The 23,712-nt window shown below is 35.5% G+C and overlaps 1 protein-coding gene across 2 annotated transcripts in view; it reads right to left on the bottom strand.

The window, feature by feature from the left end:
* LOC117409910 (RNA-binding motif, single-stranded-interacting protein 1-like) overlaps nt 1-7,370 on the bottom strand; it is a 54,743-nt gene extending 47,373 nt beyond the window's left edge. For both annotated transcript variants that reach the window (XM_034016219.3, XM_034016236.3), the window contains exon 1: nt 7,157-7,370. In XM_034016219.3, coding sequence (XP_033872110.1) covers nt 7,157-7,228 — 72 coding nt within the window. In that variant the 5' untranslated portion in view covers nt 7,229-7,370. The remainder of the gene's footprint in view (nt 1-7,156) is intronic.
* Nucleotides 7,371-23,712: the final 16,342 nt, after the last annotated feature.

Genomic DNA, 23,712 nt, shown 5'->3' with positions numbered 1-23,712 from the left:
ATCTCAGCAAGTTGAATGACAAGCATGTCCAGTTATGTTACATCTCAACTGTGCCGACATCCATAAACTGCCCAGAGGGAAAAAAAAAAACAATGTGGGAGAGGATTTTTTTTTTTTTTTTTTTTTTTTTAACAAACTAGACAGTGAGGGGCTACAAAACTAAGCTGTTTTTTAAACAATACAATTCACTAGTGTACAAAACCTTTTTCTGTGTACTGATTTGTTTTTTGTTTTTTTTCCTAAAGACCTTCTTCATAGTAAACATAAACAATGATGAGGGTATTACTGCAAACTGAGTTCTCATTCTGTTCTGTTCAAAAGTTTCAAGAATGAGTATCATACGAGTACAATTGAAGCCTTTTAGCTCAGTGTTGACATAAAAGATCAGTTCAACTGTGCTGTTTAATTGTTTACACACCACTGCCAGGCAGCACTCCAAACTTTATTGTAAACATTGTATGAGGTTTTTTTCAGGATCAGCATGCTGGTATTGTTCCTGGTTTAACACTTGATGTCAAGTGACAGTTATATACAGTACAGCTATGGCCAAAGGTTTTGCATCACCCTATAGAATTAACAAATGTTGCTTCATAAAGTCGAATGCAACCTGCTGAATAATGTTACGTTAACATATTGAATTACATACCGCTTTGCAGTTTTCCATATACTTAACAAAAAACTAACAAAAATGTGACATTTCAAAATCTAACACGAAATACTGTACTACTAGTATGGCTACCGGTAGACTTTTGCAATATCATTTTGTAGTTTCTTTGATTACATGATGTTAAATAAAAGATCTAAATTATGTTCAAATAGTTTTTTTTTTTTTTAAATTATGCATCAATCCTAAAATTCTAGGTGATGCAATATTTTTGGCTATAGCTCTACAGTCATTCTCATATTTAAAATGTACTGGACTGCTGTTAAGTATAGCCACAACAAATATGACTGTTTGCCAGTTGCAGTGCGGCTGTCACAAAGTACACATCGTTCTACTGGAAACTGTATTCAGGTTAAACTGCCTGTCTACTCATTTCTTTACTTATGTAGCATTTGGTAACAAAGGCAGCTAAGCATTAAATTACAGCGTTAAATACGCCCAATGGAACAATTAGTCTCTGTGTTAAGGATAAAGGTGGGTTTTGGGGTTTTTTTTTTTGGTAAGTAAAACTTTTGTGCCCTGTATTCTGTTATTAATTGGTTGACTTTAACCTTCAGAACCCTAATAAAAAAATAAAAGTTTTACAAAATCCAACCAAAAACCAAGTAGAGCAGGCAATAAAAGCTTAATGTTATTTACATAAACTGCTTAAACCAACCATAATTCTCTTTCTGCTTAGTGTCATGCAGGGGGACATTTTATAAAAGGGCATTTCTACACATAGTGTAAAAGTATTACTTGTATACATTGGTAGTGATCCAGTCCCAGATCAAAGAAGAACCCTGCAGACAAGACTGGGATTGTTAGTCAACCGCCTAGACTTTGTGAAATTCTGCATCTTATAGAAACCTATGCTTTCTGCCATAGTTTCTAAAAAATATTATACTGTTCTACAATTACTGTGAATCAGAGTACTCAGCTATTCTATATGATTTTCGTAACATTCTTGAGATCATTTTTACCAAGGTAATTTGGACTTATTCAGTGTATACCTCACTCTCAGCATTTCAGACTTTTAAAATCTCCTATAATGTAAAAACTAAATTTCGAGGGAATATTTTATGAGCAACATGCAGTAGATTTGCAAAGTGTCTGATGGTTAAATTCTAAGTACAGTAGCATCAAATGTCATTTTAATTGATTGTTTACATTTCTCTTAGTTGTGCATGATGTTTGCATTCAATTGTTGCTCCTGTTTTGACAATTTTCTCTGTATCTGTCTTTACCAGGCTTTGAGTTTGCTTTGAGTTTTCCTGAGCATGCTCATTTACAATAACTAGAAAATCCTAACTCATAATATTAAAAAATGAAAAACATTTGATGCCACTTACTGTACTCTTTGGATGCTAACCCATTCTTACCTGTTTTCAGAGATCTACAGGATTGAGACTAGACTGGCGTCAAGTTTAAACATGTACAGTCTTTAGTTTAGTATAGAACTTCTATGTGTATAAGAATTACATTGCATTTTAATATATATATATATATATATATATATATATATATATATATATATATATATATATATATATATATATATATATATATATTATTTTAGGAGATCAACAATTCTTTAGATGGGTTAAAAGGATCTTTAAAATGGATCTCTACCAATCAGTAACATAGAAATGTTTTTCACAGTTGAGCAGTATATGTTTTACTATGACTATTCTTATCACTACCAAAAGGACCAAGGCCTCCCTTTCATAACTGAACAATGTCCCAGACTTACAAACTGACCTGCCAGTCTTTGCTTACAGGTTAACAGTTAGCAAACTTTGTCCCCAGCTCACCAAGTGCTTTTTTAACTGTGATAAAAACTAATAGAAGCTAAATCAATCTTTCTGAAAATGACATCTAAAAAAAACCCCACCCAGGATCAAACCGTCACTGCAACCGTACACAAAGGTAATGGTGCATAAGGAACGGAAATCCTCATACCTTTCTATAAGATAAATCTTTCATTGCAGAATGATCTCTGTGGTTCATTATTAATGTAATCATTATTCTCCTGCATGTTTCAATTAGGACTGTATGAGTACTTGGATCACACAACCAGCCATCTTTCATAAAAGGCAGATGATACGATCAGAGGGAAATCCAGGACAATGCACTCTGCTGCTCCCTGACCTGTAAACACTAGATTAAAACACTAAAATAAAACAACATCAACTCATGATATCCGGGGAAATACATTAATACAGTCAGGCTTATTTTTTATGACTGGAAGATCGATCGCGCATATCTTGCCAACACTTATCGATGGTAAATGGCTTAACCGCGAGACACAGAAACACATTAAAAGGAGGAAAACTTCAGCAATGCAATGGGGTTAATAGATTGAAGCAGTCTTGCATTCTTCATTCTGAAGGGATGAAGTGTCGGGGAAACTGAGTTACCACCTTCATTTGTCTTTAAAAAACATTAGCTAAAAAGAACAGGCTAATAATAACAAGGGACTTTCTGCATCTGTAAGAACACTGCCTGCAGCAGGTTGAGCAGCAGTTTGTGGTGGGTGTTCAGCCTTTAATTCACATTTTATACTGAAAGGGATTTTTTTAGAACTCAATACATCAATCTTGGCTTCTGCCAAGTTTTGCTCATTTATATATATTAAAAAAAAAAAGTTGTGAGGAATTTAAAAATGGTTTAAACACAAATATTACTCCCGGATATTATCTATAATTTAGGCTACAACTCAATAGTTTTTTAGTTTTACTAATTGAAGTGAAGCAGGCAATGAAAACCTTTTACATGAAGCATGTCCTGCATTCAATAGAAGCAATGAGCAAGTGCAGGAACATTTTACATGTTGTTAATATTTTAAGAAAGACTGAAAGAATCTTTTCTTCACTGCAGATAAAGGCAGAATGTCCTTTGAATATGTCTCTCTAAGCAAACAGATCAATACTGATTTGCACTCTGAGCATAATGGAGTTTAAAACTTGCCATGGATCCAACCCACATTCTCGCTGTAAACCATTACCGTTTTTTCCTCTTTAATTATTTATATGGAAATAAAGACACCTGCCCCTACATTAGCTATATTAAAAGTTAGAAACTTGTAAACCAAACTAATGGCTGTAAAGTCTGTAGTGGATACAATAGTACATGAGACAGTATGCATCTCCCAGAAAGTAATCATGTATTATTCATGAGCTTAAATGTTACATAATAGGAAGGAATGCCCTTAAGGGACCCTGTACTTTAATATTCAGTCAGGCTTATTAAACATGTATGGGGTTTTAAAGGACATCTAATGGATTCTGTACCAATCCTCTTTTATCTGGTCAGTGGCACATTACGTCTAGTTAAAACAAAACAAGAAAATGGAGCTGAAATATACACTCTATTCAAAAGATGAGATCCTCAAAACTGGGAAAACTTAAATGCTTTTTTGTAGTTTCCTTCCAAAAGGTATTCAATTTATTTATATATTTTTACATATTTACACTTAGCGTTTGCATAGGGGCCTAATATAGAAATATTATTTATAAATATTTATATTTTACTTTGAGGGGGTATATTATATTTATCTGAACAATTTAAATACTACCCCCTGTAAGTCTATATTAATCCTGCCGCTGTCGTCCATCCACCCCCCCCCCACCCCCACCCCCACCCCCCCAAGTGTGATTTACAGTATTTACCCACTTATTAACAGCACTAAATTCATGACAGATTGGGACACACTGACATTAGGCGACAGATGACAAACAGAAGGGTCAAGTATTTTGCACTGATAAAGTACACGAAAGATTAGATGTCATGTACTAATGAGAATGTCTACACATGTAACATCTATACAACTGAATACCAGTCACAAAGCATTTAACAAAACTCCATCCCCCGAATCAAAAGGCACAGGGGGTGGGAATGGGTGTTGTGTGATTCTGCTGACACCCTTTCTGTTTAAAGCTGTAGCAAATCACTAGTCACAGGGACAATTGTCTATTATTGTAAAGGACCCTGACGTCCAGCTGTTTAATGAATGGTTGCTTGAATGACTGCTGGGGGAACACACAACTGTTTCAAAAGGCATCTCCGAATATACTGTTCTGTCTATGGTAGGTTGCTTCTGTTTTAATCTCTTAGCATCACCCATACATTTGTACCAATTCTGATTCTCACAGCAATAAGAGTAACACGTCGACAGGGAGCAAGCAGTCAGTCAAACAAAAGCAAGCAATTGCATTATTAGGAAAAGAATTTCAGAATACATAAAATGTTGATGAGTAGTAGGAATCTTTGGCAATGAAAAAATACATCTTGGTAGCTTCCTTTGATCCCAATACAATCCAAGCGTAGAGTGTGAATCCAGTGTACAGTGAGTGGTTGTGTTTTTTTATCCAAAGAACTGACAGAACCCTTGTTGAAGTGAAGTTACTGCTTTAAAATCCATTTTTAGGAAGAATATAGATGGTGCATTAGTTTTTTTCTGAAGGAGAGGTGGGTAAATGTTGCCTAATTAGAATAACATTTACAGTCAAGCCTGTTTTGTCTATGATTAGACCCTCATAGGAAAGGTAGTGATCTATATGCTAACTGTGATTGTTTGAATGTTACTAATTATGTCCTACTTTCAAGATAAGGTGCAGACAACAGTGCAGAGAATAGCTGGCTTAAATGAATGGTTGGCAATGACCCTTTTCTTAAGATGTCGTGTCCCCACGGTCAATGCGGATGTTACACTGAAATATAAATACTTGGTGTCTGTTTACTTCATTCTTGCATATGTTGGCCTTCTGTGCATGCCGATATATTTGAAAGTAGACCACGTTAACAATTCAAGGCAATCCAAACGTACAGCAAGAGTAAGATATTCTCTTTAAGCAGTCCATATAGATTTTAAATAACAGTGATGATTAAAAAAAGAATAATAAATCATGAAATCTTGTCAAGCATCTCTGGCGAATGACCTTGGTATGGTGAGCAGGCAGGATGCAGCTCTGACAGGGAGTCCTTGAGAGTCTGCGGAACAAGCCCTTAGCTGTGTGACCTCTACAGCAGTTATCATGTTAACAGAAACTCATGAATTGTTATCCTGGTATTAAAAAAAAAAAAATACTAAGACAGTGCCACAAAAAAGGGGAAATTGTATAAATTACAGAGAACAGCTATTTAAATGTACATTTTTGTAAGTTACTTTCTTTAATGTCAAATTGGGTTATGTTAAATGTTAAATGTTTGTAAACATGAATAAGCAATCACAGGGACACACTTCATTACTGTATTAGGGCGATGTGATGTTGTAAATGTAACACAATAGAAGTGCTTTTTTTTACATCCAGTAATATTTGTGTCCCATCTGGTATCACTGCCCGCCTGCCCCTTGCGAAAAAAATAGTAAGATAAATGCAAACGGGACAAAGAAAAATGTGTGTGCTGAATTTGTAAATATTATGCAGATAAAAGCTGTCTATAAAAATAATACAATTTGTGTGATTCTAGTCAGCATTTTACTAAATGCATTTATCATTTCGTTTGTTACAAGCGGCAGTGTACAGTATGACACGGTTTACTGCAAATCTCGTTTTCTGAAAAAAAAGATAACAGAAACAAAAACTAATTAAATGCCGATTCTGTTCATAAAATAGTTTGGAACATATTTTTGGTCATAAACAAGCTCCTAAGCAATACTGTCGTTTGTTTAGCTTTGTAAAAAATCGAATTATAAAAGCGACAGAACTCTATTGCAGGGGCTTTTTCAGAATGTTTCATTGTCACGCGTATTCTACGTATTCGAAAATGACATATTCTCAGTTTGCACACAACACATACGCACAACGCTAAAGAAACAACAGTAAAACATGTTATTAATAATGTATTTATTTATAGCCAACAAGTTGTAAAAGGTTAACTCCTTTTAAAAGCGTAACGTTAAGTCAACAATAATGTAACAGTCGGGGGGACTGGCAGGGGTGGCGGGTGTGAAGTTGGGCGGCGGGGGGCACTGGGGAGGGGGGGGGGGGGGGGGGGGGGTTATATTAGCTTAACCTTGGGATTCCCTTACTAGAGGTTGACCGAATTATGTCATTTACCCATTGCGTTTCACTCCAAATGACGGTGTTATGAAAAATAGCTGTTAGAACATGCATAATACACTTTCCTCAACAACAACGCATCCGTATTTTTTATTTTTTTTATTTAATTTTTTTTGCATAGCAATAATTATGTATAACGCTTCTGGCACAGGGGAATGTTTGAAAGCGACAGCTAAAGCTGCAACAAAACGTATCCATATTCAGTCTTTGTGTATAAAAAGACGCATACAGGCGGCTAATGTTGTTGCCAACAACTTTCTAAAAACACAGTCAACGTGAATGACTCAAGAAACATTAAATAAAGTGAAGCTATTAAAAACATGCACCAAAATGTACAGTTCATATCACCACACCTAGCAACAATCTCTATTTTTTTTTTTAATGCAAAACCAGCATTTAATAATGTTGTTTTAGACTAAATATTAGAGAAAGTAATTATTTACCGTACCTTGGCTTGCAGGTACTGGGGATAGTAGTAAGTGTACTGGGGGTACATCTGTTGTTTCCAGACTTTTCCCATGAAGACAGAAATGTAAGCCTGCAGTGCAGGAACTGAAGGTTACTTCAGTACTTCCAACGGTTCGTTTGCTCTTCCTTCCCTGTTAGATTGCTAACCAACAGACCTCGCCCAAGAGCTAACTGCTGAACACGGAGAGCATACTCGAGCTCGAGTCTCGAAGGAATTTCTGCGAGCTAGACAGCCTCCTTGTGAGTTTTGCGTCGGTTCTGTTTCTAGAGAGAGTAACGCTGCGGAGGGCCCTAATGCGAATTAATAAAAATACAAGCTCTGCAGTTTTTTTTAACTGTTTAAAAAACGGTGGCCATTCATAATTAAGGATTCGAAATTAATTAAAAAGAAATATGGTAAAATGAGGTTACCCAGCTATGCTAAATAAGTATGTGCACTTCTCAGTTAATACAATATATTGATATGAGTAGGCAGTTTAATGTTATATATATATATATATATATATATATATATATATATATATATATATATATATATATATATATATATATATATATATATGCTGTATGTACACTTAAAATATATGGAAAAAGAATACACACAATTGATAATTACAGATTAACAACAAGGCTTCAGATGAAACTACCTTTACTGAATATGTTATTATAAAACTCCAGGGCGACTTACAATTGTTACAAGGTATCACATTATTTTTACATACAATTACCCATTTATACAGTTGGGTTTTTACTGGAGCAGTCTAGGTAAAGTACCTTGCTCAAGGGTACAGCAGCAGTGTCCCCTACCTGGGATTGAACCCACGACCCTCCGGTCAAGCGTCCAGAGCCCTAACCACTACTCCACACTGCAGCTTAAAAAAGTTATTTTGCCACTTTGCAGTCCTCGGGGCTCTCTTCCCAATTGCAAACTTCAAAAAACAAAAGTGTATCTGGTAACTTATTTCTGTCCCTACTTCCTTTGTATTTGCCTGGACCTGATGCTTTGTCTACTTTAAGAAATGTTACTTTTTCATAACCAAATTTGGTGTTATCTATGAACTCTTTAGCTCATCTGCCCTGAGAAACCTGATTTAGGCAAATATCTCATCTCTTCCTTGTAAATACAGATGCAAGTCAACTTTTTAGTAATTCTGCTATATCCTGTTTTAATTTCCTATATCGTTTTTAAATCAACCAATACTTCCCTTTAGCATCTGTCTGTGTATACATCTTGAAAAAGAAAAGCAACTTGTATTGTTATTTGAGATTTTTTCTGCAGTTTTAAGAGTGTTACCCTTGCTTATTTTATTACATGTCATTGATTTCTGTATATGGGTACAAGTAATAAAAAGAAAGACATCAGTGGGTTTGACTTATCAGTGTGGGCATGTCTTAAATGAGTATCTGAAACTGCTATCTTGTTAAGAACCTATGCTTCATAAGTTGTTTCTGAACTATAATGACAGTAGGTCGTTATTTATTATAACACTGTAGTTATTTTTCTTAATTTAAGAAGTGCCAACCAGTGATTTATATTCATTTTTTTTTATTTAATTTAGGGATATGTCAAGAAAAAGCTCAAATAATATGGCAAACTTGTAATTAAGGCTACTGTCTATAATTCATTCAAATTACATTTTAAATACACAGCAATGTTATCTACACAAAACAGTAGGCAACAGTTACTTCCCAAGAATACCAAAATAAGCACAAAGTACAGAACCGCAACAGCTTAGCATTTTATACTATTTTTTTAATTTATTTTTTTAAATCAGGGTATGAACAATTTTACAGGCATCTTATTATAAAGGAGCACATCATGGTGAATATTACCATACATTGTTGATGCCTCATCACATTTTTTTAACTCTGCAGATGCTAATTAACAAAACAGACTGCTTTATTTCTAGAGCAATACATCTCAGGCTCTAATATTCATTCAGAAAACACAGGGCAGTGAAACTGCTGAATGAAAGCAAAATAGTGCAAAGGCCAACACAAATAGGGGTCTTGTTTCCTTTCGAAAACATGCAAGCCTGATGTTTTGTCTGCTAAAGATGTTAGAGTTTTCAGAACAAAGTCTGCCTACTCCCTTGTGAATGCTAATTGATTCATAACATGTCAAGTGGCTTTGACCCATTATTTTTATATGGCAAAGTGAGAAAAGATAGCATTATAAAACAACACATTACAAATCATATGTAGTGCATAGAGTTCATTCAAAGATATACCAATTTCCAGATCTGATAGTTCACATTTTATTTAGAACCTAAATATGGGTATTTTTGTTTTACAACTCTTTCACACATAACATAATTATCTCCTGGAAATAATATGTCGAATATCTGGACTATCACACATTGTAGTCATTTACTGTCATTTGGTTGTTTGTACAGGCAGGCTTGCTGTGCCAGTACTTTAATTTGAGAACATTTCTGAGAGTTCATTTTACGCTCGCATTGCTGTCAAAGAAGAAGTTTTAAGCAAACACATATTTTCATTTTTAAAACATGATACCGGTATCTGGTACTACACGAAGAAATCTCTGTTGGCAAGACATTCTTTCCTGTCATTAACCAATCTGCTGCTTCCCCTATATACTGAGAGGGGTATCTCTGCAGCTTGGATCCACCAGCCGTGCAGCCCTCGTCGTGCAGCTCCAGCCCTGCAGTCATGCGTGTGCAGGTTGTAATGGACGTCATTATTGTACGCGACAGTAAAGTTTGTTTGTGTTTAATATTTTTTATTCCCACTTTGAATTCAGTTGTTTTATTTCCTTGTTTGTTCGTCTGCTAAATGTCTGTAATAACAATGTTTTTAAACAATCTATTAAATAATGATGGCTTAATCAAATCAAGGCATAATATTAGTGTTTTTTTTTCTTCAAATAAATACATTTCAAGATCTGCTCCTGGAGAGGCCCTACACATTGATTTAATTAATCCTCATCATTATTTTCTGAACCCAGTCACATAGAAATGTTCCTCATATGCTTCTTTTTTCAGCTACTGAGATTCACTATTGGGGAAATGTCATACAGTGTGATATGGTTAACTGTAATAATATGTAATAATGCACACAGTGATATGCATATTACCATATCATCTGACATTCCCATTGCAGTCGAATGCTAGAGTCATCTGTATTTAAATAATAATCTTCATAAACACTGTTTCAAAATGTGTCTTGTATGAACAAGACAGGGTCTCCCCTAATAATGAATAAATCAATGAAAGATAAAAAATAAAATATATATTCATGCAGTCAATGACATGCACACGTCATGCATGCACAGGTATTTCACGTCAAAGACCGTAAAACCAGTCTTTGGAAAATAAAGGACATTATTTAAAATGATAGTGCTCAGATTTAAACTAAATTGCAACTAAATATTTTACAGCCTACAAAGAGTGTGTTGGTGTCGGGGGAATTATTTTTTCGCTTTTGTTTGAAGTTTGCCTTCCATGGGCTGTATTACGATAAGATACGGTGTGATCATGTGATTGGGGTGTTCAGATAATGATGACGTCTATTAAAAGCTGCGCACGCATGACTGCACGGCTGGAGCTGCATGAGGAGAGCTGCACGGCTGGAGGATCTGACATGCGTTCAGCCAGTAACATGCTTTGACCCAGAAGACATTGCTTAGGTGAAATAACCAAGGAAGTAAAGCAGTAACAAACTTCCTGGAAGACAAGGCAAGAAAATCTAGAACTTTCCTTAACCAAGCATAGTATACAGAATTTATGTCAGACAATGTAAAACACTATAAAAAGACAATGTTAGTATGAATTTAATATGGTCTACATTTACTAGACAACATGAAGCAGACATACTGTATTGTATAATCTGCAGGAGTTTCCCTCTTGTACGGCCAACTACATAATTACCGGATTCAGCCGAGTCAACGCCCCAGTTTGAACGATCGCCCCACCCCAACTTTTAGCTGACAGTCAAATTGTCACCATTAATTTCAGGTTTTAATAACCAATGAGCAAATAATGACTGAAGGGAAATATTGCAGCTCACATGCTTCTATGTGTTTTAAATGTGACAACTTTTATTTTAGTGTTTTTTAACCTACAAATGTGATTTTTTTTATGATGTAGTTTTGCACTGGACACAGCCACTTAAAAGTCTAATGTTTGTTTTGTGAAAAGGTTTGAAATGATAAAAACAGTGGGCATAATGCAGCAGCTTTGTACTGTATTTTACCAGTCATTACATGCTGTATGTTAGCTGCACTTCTTGATTCTTTATCATGACTGTGTGCTGTGCTCTACCTTTGAATTTTAAGCATGCCTAATTGTAAACGTATCTACCTAATGTTAAAAAAACTCCCTCTGCAATAATGCCTGTAATTCCAGCCCAGCATCATTCTCACAATCAAACACACCCTTTTGTGTGAATAGGATGAAATGGGATTTTTCATTGCTTTTCAGGTTTGCAAAAAGATTTTTGAGAAAGTAACCTGACCCCTCTTGTTTCTTTAATAATTTTTTATTACATATGTTCTGTATAAAATATAATCACAATACATGTACATTTTTACAGTTCTACTTTGTCCCTTGTGGTTTATAGCCATATTATAAAGAACCAAATTTCAACGAGAGTGTATGCAACATAACTTGAGTTTGACCTCGGCCCACAACTCACAGTTCTTACTCAATAAGCTTGATGCAGAGAAAAATGGCATTACAGCATTCTCTTTACCACACTATTGCATTAATACGTTTGTGTGATAATGGGGTTTGTAAATAACTGCACGAATGACTGTGTATTCAATTTATTATTATTATTTGTTTATTTTGTTAACTATGCATCAGCTGCAGAGTCACTTACAATTATGTCTCACCCGAAGGACGGAGCACAAGGAGGTTAAGTGACTTGCTCAGGGTCACATAGTGAGTCAGTGGCTGAGGTGGGATTTGAACCGGGGACCTCTTGGTTACAAGTCCTTTTCTTTAACCACTGGACCACACAGCCTCCTTATAATCAGCATCTAGTACTAGCAGGTGCATTACATTACATACATTTGGTAATAACGTGTGTCTCAGCAGGTAAACAAATAACATTCCCTTCTGGGTTTGTGCAATGCATTACATATGGTTCAATACTGGCTATAGCACTGTAGTTTGCAATTGGGTGAAGTTGCTTTCGTTTTTTTTCCCCCTTTCAGAATTTACTATCAAAGAGGATATGATAAATTTCCTCTAAAAGTAGCCAGAATCCACTCAGCAGCAGAAGAGGATATTTGTAAATGAAGTTACCGGTTCCAGGGATGGATTTGAAAGGATATCCATCAATTACAAGAAAAGCTCTTGAGTGAGTTATTAAAAGAAAAGCAGAATGACTCAATAAAACATGTCCAAGACCTGCAAGAGAACACAAATGAATATTCCAGAATCCAAAATGCCATCTGGTCAGCATTAGGGAGAGGAGTGATACCAGTCCATGCTATTCTCAACTGAGGTGAGAGGTAGAGGGTGAAAGATCCACAGCCCTGCGACTTCATAAGGTCCAGGGCAGCACTATTTGTAAAAAGATACACAAAAGTGTGTCATATAGTTTGTATACAAATGAGCTGCCACTGGTTAATATTTGTTTATTTAGCAGACGCCTTTATCCAAGGCGACTTACAGAGACTAGGGTGTGTGAACTAGGCATCAGCTGCAAAGTCACTTACAATTACGTCTCCCCTGAAAGACGGCGCACAAGGAGGTTAAGTGACTTGCTCAGGATCACACAATGAGTCAGTGGCTGAGGTGGGATTTGAACCAGGGACCTCCTGGTTACAAGCCCTTTTCTTTAACCACTGGACCACACTGCCTACCTTAATACTTTATTGAGAAGCTCATGTTTTTAAGTGTTAGTTTTTAAGCTAATTGTCTAGGATTCCCTATATTATTTCAGCACTGAAAAAGGTGCTAATGCACAAATAGACAATATAGGTTTCGAGAAAATCTGTGACAATGTATTTTCCATAGAGACAGCATTAATACTGCATCTTTCCTTAGACCAGGTAAATAGTTACTGGAGCCATATACAATGAATATTCTGTGCATTCCCTGCAGCAACTGGTGCATTCATGTCTTTAAACATTCAGACATAATCATAATAATTTCTTCTAAAGAAACTTCTTTGTTTTTTTTTAATGTAGCAAAAAAATCAATTACAGATTTCTACCTTTTTTTATTAATATTTTATAATATCTATACTGTGCAATTTGATTTGACAGATGCTATAGCAAATAAGAATGCCCTATTCCATTGTGAGACCAGAGATGGTATTTGACAGACAGTAAAGACTGAACCAAACATATCTCTCTGGAGGAAGTGTCGTGGCCAATGAGAAAACCATAATGCAAATGACTGTAACAAGGCATCAGATCACAACTTGAAATCTGACCTTGCAACATCCCTTCAATGTGACTGATATTTAAAAAGTACAACCATGTATATTTCCCTCCTTTATAATTAGGTTGTGCAGACTAGTAGCTTTTTTACTACACCATTTCCTGTACAATTATTGTTTGGCTTTCAATGCAGAGTCTGCGTTTTATCATATCATTTTTAATGGCCTACTGTAGGCCTGTATATAAGTCACAAATGTATTGTTGCTCTTATGTAAAACAGCACAGATGGTTGAAGCTTTATAGTTATTTAAAGACAAATATATGTCTTATGCTAGCTATTAGCTAATCAGATTAGATTTTTTAGATCAGATTTTTTAGGTATTTACATTTAATAATGGAAAACACATGCCTATGTTAGAACAATACTCAGTTATCTCTAAGATGGATATCAATGTTGAGAGAATGATCTTTTAAGGTCTTTGAAAAATATAATTATGAAAGCAAACTTATATTAAAAGTACCTTCAAAGCTAGTGGAATTGTGCTACGTTACATGCTTCTTTACACATTGTCTAATACCGTGGATTTTAATGCAGTTATGTACAGCTGTTTCAGAGTTCCTTTTATAATTACAGTGACTTAGCTTTAATGCAAGATTGTAAGAAACACCCCACCCCCACTCCCCTAGATAGATTTCACAGGCAGAGTCTTACCATCCAGAGGAGCATGTTACATAGAAACACTGATGGAAATATGATACACTAACCGGTTTATATGTTTTGAAGTTTTCCAGGAAACGCTACTGAATGTAAAGAAACACAGATGTTCAGCCCTGTTTTGTTACACCTTATCACAAAAAAAACACAACAATATTCAAACAGACATTGACCATTTCTATAGTTTTGTAATTGAAGAAGCGACTTTTGTGGTCTTGAAAGCTGGTGTTTATTAAAAAGGTATCACCAAAAAAAGCCTTGTTCATACATAAATAAAGATCAAAGATCTCTACCGTCGATAGCTCCTAGACTTCAAAACATTTTATATTATAGCACTGCTGTAATCTACAATAGCATTCAATAGGAATACATAAACTAAAAACAGGCAACAACAGAGTTTTGCAGCTGGTGAAATAAAAAATGTGACAGGGAAACAGGCATTCTTTCCCAGCAGCGCAGCACACATGTCCAGATGACAATTAATGGAGCAAAGTAAGCAAATCTCAGAGGACGTATATGTGATAGGGACTGTGTTCTTGGAATCTGAGATTCCACAAATGGATATGGACATTGTCAGAGATTCTTGAAGATTAGAGGATCGGTTCTTCATGTAATTCTATAGTGTATGTCTTAACTTTCCTACAAGGCAATTAAAATACATGTAGCTTGTTCCATATATTCCAAAGAGGCTTGAGGTTCTTTCATGGGTCAATGCTTGGCTCGCTGTTCCACTCCTAACATGCAAATATACATGGATTTGTCATTTATCAGAGGGATAGATCAATTTAGGTCACCATTAAACTAACAAATGTGATGACCTATATAAAGCACTTTATCTTGAAATATATCTTCAGTTTTTACATGGGACCAATCCATCAAAAACATGCAATCAGGCTTTTATAATTGTATTTGATCTTACTTTGGCAATTTTCTGCTGGAAAGAATTTTAATTGATTATAATCAAGTCAGTCAAATGACGCTAATTAGCATTTTATAAAGTGTATTGTGATTAAAGAATAGTAAAGTATGGACAGGGAATCACAGCTAAGCATGGTGAAATATGGAATAAATGACATCGTAAATGCCTAGATTACTGTGCGCATTTACCATGACCATTTACCATTTTAGTAACATTACAACACTTAAAACAGCTCATTAAGACTATTTTCATAAGCTTCACTTGTTTCTTAATTAGCATGTCTCTTTAGCTCTCTAAACAGTTTGAAAATTCTCCTGCAAATCAGTGCGGCAACTGATATTTTTTAATCTGATGTGATTTCTAACCATTTCAAAACTACCAATGCTATCTTAATTTTTGAAAAAAAAAGAAAATTATACATATGCATTTTTCTTCTAGTTTCAGAGTTAGGTTGTATCCAGCTGAGCCACCCTCATCATTCTAACACCAACCAATACAATAAAACAAAATAAATAAAACATTCGTCAGCCCACTCCACTCCACATGGCACACGCACTCCCATCATCTGAAACCCCCATAGGAGGTTGCCCCAGTCAGTTGGGGCCCCCTCCACTCGATGGCACCATAACAGCGATGTTTCTGAGGAACTGTGGGGCATTCACTGTTCTTTGTATAGCCCCAAATCCCCATTCTTTTGGTCATTCTTTTGTTGATACTTTTTCAACTAAAATCACACAATATTTATTCTTAAACTACGGGAGCACTATGTCTTACTTGTCTTCGGCACTTAAACAGATTAGCTGGCTTTAAATGTTTATGTGGAAAGAGTTCAAGAGGGTTCGCCTACTCAGCTTTCCTGTGGGCTGAAAAGCAGCTTCCAGTTGTCTGCAGAGGGGGTGATGGCACCATAAGGAGATGGGGACCCATGCATTATAGTTATGACAGATAAGGATAGGAAAAAAAAAAAAAATGAACACAAACTGTTATTGATTTGCCAGCTGACCTTTCCTACGTTATTAAAAACAGTTTTTTTGCGTACTATTTACTTTACTTAATCTATCCCTTGTTTGTGTTTACTCATTCACAGTACTATTATCTGCAGAAAAAAACCTCTTTGAAATGTGATCAGAATGATTAACTTTGAGAATACATTTCCCTCCAGAGTGAAAGAGAGCCTCTCATTATGCATGTCGCTCACGTTCGTTGCTTTTTGTTTTTAACATTGTGAAATGTAAAGCTTTTATTTTTCGTGTATGTATACTGGGATTCCAGCTGGAGAGATTGATAAGACGAGGCGAGGTAATCCAATGCACAGGTAGAGGCTGGGTGTGAACACAGATCCTAACCACTGTACACAAGAGCCAGACTCACTTGCACAAGCTGTTGCCGACCTGGTATACAGTATTTTCCTTTGTTTAAGTCACAGGCTTTCCTTTTACCGTAAAATGTTTAGAATATAATTAATACTAATATATATATATATATATATATTCCACTTTTCCCTGAGGGCTTGCAGCACCAACTAAAACAACATTATTATCAGCAACTTGCTCTACCATTATCTTGCACCTCATGGGAAAGGCTTGCATTGCATTATTGGCAGGGTTTCTTGCTTCCTGTGGGCAGCCATTTTCCATGCAAAAGATCCAAATCTCCCTTCCCCCATATCATTTCAGTCCCTAATACATACGGACGCATGTATTAAACCTGTAAAGTAACACTAAACTGCATCTATTATGCTATGTGAAAAGTTTCTCAGTGTATAAAATGTTTTAAATAACTAATGAATTTTGCGATATTGTTTTTTTTTTTTTTTTTTTTTTTGCAGAATGGAAATGGAGAGGCATCAATTTGAGAAGCAAGTAGCTGAATAAAGAATGCCATCTTTGCAATTCCACAGCTTAAATGCAGTCGGAGGAAGTCAATTTAGTTTGTTGTAAAAATAAAAACTGATCAATGTATATGGCTGAGGGCAGGTCTGAATACAAAGAGGGACACTGCTAAAAAGGGGCACTTTAGACTCTTAGCTACATATTAAATTATACATTACTTTGTCCTTTTACTGCCAATTACTAAGGCTGTTCTTTCCCAGCTCCATGAAATTTGATATGTGGGTTTTTCTTTCTGCATTCCAAAAGTTTCTCTCCCTCCCCCTTCAGACGGCTAGGGTTTTCAAGTGCCCTCTGACTGATCTTTCATCAGCACAGACCTACAGCAGTTTGTTTATTTTACAGGGGAGAAGCCATTACAAATGCCAGGATTTACTGACACACTAAATCTGGGCCCAAAAGAAGGTAGGTTTTGAAATAAAATACACAGTTCCTTGGATATCCGACCATAGCACATAAAACATAATCTCCTCATGTGTATGTATGTAAGTATGTATGTATGTATGTATGATTTCATTTTCAACTGCCACATGTTTCATCATGAGGAAGCTAATCATAGGCAACTCTGGCTAATAGTAACTCAGTAGAGCTAAAGGCTTTCTGAGAAAACTAAAACTATTTTTGTTACTCAATTTAACTACAATCAATATATCCACCCATCCTTCTATCCATCAATCATGTTGCATACCAGCCCTACCACCAGTCTTTGGAACCCCCCAATTAAGAGGGAATGCAGGGCAGATTCCCTGGGGAAACAGAAGTCTGAGCTACACATGCCACCTGTTGGCGAGAAGTACTACTGCAGTAATGGAGGCGAGGCTAATAATAGCCAGCTTGTTAATATTTAGATGAGGTCACTGCTGATTTGCTGGAGCTTCCTGACACACAGTCTTCTTTCATGGTTATGATTCCGTCCTTCCAGTTTTAACAGTGGTTGAAGTAGTAGTGCTGGGAAACTAACGTCTTAATTCAAAAAAGTCAAAGATCCTAGATAGTGTTTTCCAAATTAACTGCAACAAGCCAGGTAATTCAAGTATTGCCAGGGCTATAAAAGCACAATCGAACATCCACTAGATAAAACCTCTTCTCTCTCCAGCTGAACTGATCAGCAGAGATGCATTTATACACTGTTGGAGCATGGAGGGAAAGATTTTGGCTCTTGCCCATCTTTAGACTTTATATAATCACCATTAAATAAAAACATACACATTGTTTATATTTTAAAACAATTATCTTTGTTCTTAAAACATTTATATCCAGTACAACTATTTCTGGGAATTAACCTGATACCTCAAACTCTTCAGCACTAGATCTTAATCACTATACAAAAGAGCCAGGCTCTCTTGTGAGAGCTATTACATATCTGGTAGGCCAGAATGTAGGAGGAACTTTCACACAGAAAGTGGTGGCTATGGAATGGGTTAGAAAGCCTTGTTGTTACTGCTAATTCATTGGGATTCTTCAAGAGCCACCTGGGTTTGTTTTTGGAGACAATTCGTAATAGAAACTGGTGGAGCATTAATTTGACCGAATGGTCATTTTTTGTTCATATTTTTTAACTACATATGGTAAGGCTGTCAGTAATTTATATTCCTGTTAATGGCGTCATATTTACTTTCTTTTTGCTCTACTCAAACCTATTTGAATACCACTGTACAACATGCCTCAAGAAATTACAGTCTCATATTATAAGAGAGTGGATTGACAACAAGATTCCTAATAGTCAGATAAAAGCTAAAATAAAAACTAAAGCAAGAGTTCTAAATCCATTTATATCCTTCCTGGCAACTGGTATCCAAGAAGAGATAGAAAAACATACACAATATGTAGCGTGCTGATATCCTCAATCAGAAAGGGTGTTGCTCTACAGCCCACTGCTATAGATAATCAACATTCCTATGCCATAAGCTGTAAGATTACTGTTCTGTCACACTGAATGTGTGTATTGTTTCTACCTCACGCACATCTCAAGTTTGTATCCTATAAATAGTTTAGACCGTATGCATGCAGGCTATTGTATAAAGCAAAGACATCTTCTGTAATCATGCTGGCTGCATGCAGTCATCACAAGCTTAATTGCAATTACAACACAGGAAAGCAATGAAGAAAAAAAATAAGTTTCCTGATATTATATGAAGAAACATTGTTTAGTGTGTCATCAATCATTAAGAATCAAGTCAAGAGTATTCAGTCTGAATAAAGTGCCTGTATGAACAACATTACATGTAGATGGTATGACAGACTTGGAAAGAAGTGAAAAAGGGAAGTAATGCTATTCCTTGTGTTGAACTAAACAGTGACAAGGGGTAGTGAAAATGGTGCTGAATCTAATTAAATATAAGAAAATACAAACCACCTGAAATACCATAACATGTTTCAAGGATTTTTGTACATTTGAAAACTCTAGAAATTGGCAAACAGATGGCAGTTTTCATTATGCATTGTTATAACTCGTAAAACAATGTGCTGTGGAGGGCTGTGTGCCAATAACAAGTTCTACCTGAGTCACAAGCATCAGACCTGCACATTAATTAGAACATGATGTTCTGTACAGGATCTGACTTTCTGCTTATCTCATGTTTGAATGTTTGCAAAGTCTGTCTACACACTGTGAAGAACAGTGATGACCGATAGATAGTACAACCTACTAAGGATCATTGGTGTCATGTTACATTTGCAGTTTGGGCCAAATCATTTAGCCCTGCCACTTTTTTTCAAATTGTCAGATATTGCCTAGTACTTGTAGGCCTTTTCCTCATTCAAGGATTACTGCCTACCTGCTTAAACCTTGATAGACAGAACCCAATTCTGAGGTCGCTTCACTAAAATAACCCATGTGCTCTCCCTAGCCCAATAACACAACATAAAACAGGGGAACACATTACAAAACTGCTTCCGAATTGAGAGCAAGCACACAGTTATATATATAGTATCCTTAAATAATGACCTGATTATAAGACCTGGAAGGACATTAACTTGATTGAATTATGTGATTTACGGTGCAGGTGGAAACCCCGAATTGTGCTCCACTGGTGAATTTAAGTCAAGGGGTAGTGGTTGAAGTTATGGATGGCTTATATATTAGGAGAACCAGACAATATATTGACAGTGTACACATGTAGTATCAATGGGCTTCCAAAAAAAAAGATATATATGAAATTTAGCAAGGGATTTGGACTTCTTGATAAAGAATTGGAGGAAGAGTGGTAGCCCAAACTATTGGCTTCTAGAGAAACTAAAATGACAAATGTAATCTAATTCTAAAATATATTCATACTGGAAATGCAAATATAACCAGCAGGCTGTTAAACATCTCAATGCAATATGAACCTCAACCCAACATTCTGTGAGAAGCATAAATCAACAGTGGGCTTTCCACCCAATCATGCTGAGAAAATCAACAGAAATAAGTGACATCTATTCAAAAATCAAGCAAGCAGAAATGTTATTCAATAATGTTTGGATAATAGTCTAAACTCAAGCATTGCAAACAGCAATCTCATAGGCTATGTACTTATTTAAAATGAAAACACATTTTGCTGTCAAATGCCAAGTTTAACTAAATAAGTACCATAAATAAACAAATAAATAAACAAGCAAATAAACAAACAAACAATTACATTTTGTCATTAAAAGCAAAGTCATGTTATTATATCTTCAATATATTACATTTATAAACACCTATAAACATGCCAAGGGTTCTAAACATGCTTTCTAATTCTAGGCTTTAAAACCCCCAGTGCACCTGCCCATGTTTTACAAACATACTGACAGATCTCAACGGTAAAACTGGATTAAGCCTAGCTAACAAAGACAGCAATATAGCACCACGGGTTTAACATATGCAAAGAAATCTGTAAAATGTAATCCAATGTTTAATGAATGGCAACTTGCGACAATTTAATACAATACATTGATGCAATGACAGTTTTGTTGCTTATGTCACTGAGCTCAGAGAAAAAAGCAGAAGCCACTTATTCAAGCTCCAAAAGCATGTCGCCCTGTTCCAAAAACCTTTAAATGAGTGGCCGTTTTTTTTTCTAACTTAATTGTGATACAGTACAGTCTTTAACCTACATGCCTGCCATGCCCCACAAACTGAATTCCTCTGGGTATTGGGGATGCAGATTTATAGTGTTTCTTAAATACAGGCTTACATCATGCTTGCTTCTGTTCTACAATCCCTAGAGATGTAAAGCTCTATGAGAAAACTTGTATGAAAACCCCTATGTAAAGTTGAATAGTTTTATTTTTTATTGTTTTGTAAAAGTCCTAATACTATATATATATCTTTTGCACCCAGATGAAGGGTCGGAACGTTGGTGACATGTTTTTATAAATTAAAGATATTTTGGAGCAAAATTGAGTGTGCGGCTCTCTCTTGCTCTATATTATTTCTTGTTAGGTAACAGGTGTTTCTTTCTTTCAGAAAACAATTCAAATTTCCAACAAAAAAAAAGCTTTACAAATCAGTCTCTTATGAGATGGATGATGTAGGGGAAAAACTGTCACCAAGAATTAATTAGCTCCCTCATTTTCAGACGCACAAAGCATTTAACAAAGGATTGCTTTTAAATTGAGTTTTGTTCCTGGTGCCCTATTGAGAACTTGACTTGAAGATCTGAGAGGAAAGAAGTGTTTTTGTTGGCGGTCTGGAAAGAAGTATAGACATTGATCTCTACGCCTCCATTCAGAACTGGACAATGTCTGAAGTTAGACATGTTCATTGTGACAGATTACTGACAGGTTGATGTCCAAACAGAATGGGCATTGATTCTTAAAAAGGATTACAAGGAAACATGTGTTTGAAATTATTAAAGCTTTGGCTCTTTTGGTCACCAAAAAAAAAAAAAAAAAACATGCTTTTTTGTTCAGTATAGAAGGAGTTGGTAAAAATGCATGTTATGTACTACATGATACAACATTTGGCTGAATGTTTCATTGCAACAAGCTTTCAGGCTGCTACACCTCTCAATCTGTTGGTTCCACTCATTTGGATGGATTAAGATAAAACTTCACCCTTCAACCCAATTTAACCCTTTTTAAATTCCACATAAACAATGTGAACAAACAAGCAACTAAGTCAATGCAGTCCATTTGACAGAAGAGTTCCACTTAACTGTGCTCTACTATACCCCAAATGCTAGTTTATTATTCATATTATTTACGAGGGAACACTTTGTACCTGATATAAATACAGGTAAACTGTAAAATGGACACATCCTCTGTCCACTGACCTAGTATGTGCATTTCAATGCTCTTTAGATACTGTACTCTCATTCTGTCCCCCTGGTGGTGATTGTTGAAGTTGTATTTGTTTATTTGTTAATCAAGAATAGCAAGACAATCAGAAATTATCAGACACAATCAAAAAATGCATTTTACATACATATCTTAATTATATTCAGTATAGTATTTCCAGGTTGTACATAAGTGCAACCTACGGATAGCTTGAAAAACCCACCCCGAATTTAAGAAAGAATCTAGTATGACAGTGATAATGGAAGTGCGCTTTGGTGTTAACATACAAATTCATCCCTAGTTATAATACCACATACCAGTATATATATTTATAAGAAAAAAAGAGAAAAGGATATTTCAGGTACTTAAAAAGGTAGAATAATTGATTACAAATCAATTATCAATTATCAGTCCGAAATGTCCTGATAATTGATTTGTAAGCAATTATTCTACCTTTTTAAGTACCTGAAATATCCTTTTCTCTTTTCTCTTTTTTCTTATTGATCATTTTGGTACACAGCAGTTTTCCTTTTTCTCAAACTATATATATATATATATATATATATATATATATATATATATATATATATATATATATATATATATATAGGAAGTGTAAGGCATTGAAATCTCCAGCACCCCTCCTATTTATAACAAGACCATCAAGAGAGATGGAGCAGAAATCATTGTCTGAAAATGCAAACGAGAAAATCCACTGTCAAACTCTAAAGGATGACTTCCTGTACCATTTTATATATTGCAACTTCTTGACTGACAGATATTTCATATGAAGGATAATATTCTACAATACATGTACATATTCTACAATTAAATCTCTGTGAATTGAGTTTTTCTTTTTTTTAATACCCTTATAAAGCAACATTCAGACTGGTGGAGATATAAAAGCATGATACTATTCTGTTTAACATTCAAAGCATGCATGCATTTTTAGTTATAAATCTAATATGCAGACAAGACAGTTCTGCATGGGATTCATATAAATTATACCAGGATGCTTATATTCCAGTTCTTCTTCTGAGAAATAAATATTCCTCACCCTTTAAAGATGACAACCACAATAGAGGACTTGTAACCCAGTGTTCCTGTGGAGTGGGGGTTACTGCTGCAGGACAGTCAAGGTGATAAATGTGACGGAGCTCCAGAACAGCTTTTCATCTGCATACACTTGACAGAGATCTGGCCTTTCCACTTTTAATCAGCACTCCTCAGTTTCTCCTCTACATCCCGTACCCTGTTGAAATGCGGTTTATAGAAAGAGTCAGCTGTCTCTATCATCAGCAAGGCATTTGCTGGAGATGAAGTGTAAATTAATTAATAGAGTGCACAGCTGTCTCCGGTGCTGAAGACAAGACAATAGAATCTGCAGAATAACAAATATGCTTGGTGTACATGGAAA

Source organism: Acipenser ruthenus, chromosome 10, assembly GCF_902713425.1.
Source record: "Acipenser ruthenus chromosome 10, fAciRut3.2 maternal haplotype, whole genome shotgun sequence".
In the NCBI taxonomy this organism is placed as follows: Eukaryota; Metazoa; Chordata; class Actinopteri; order Acipenseriformes; family Acipenseridae; genus Acipenser; species Acipenser ruthenus.
Note: the sequence above shows the minus strand (reverse complement) of the source record. Positions and strands in the feature narration are given on the sequence as shown.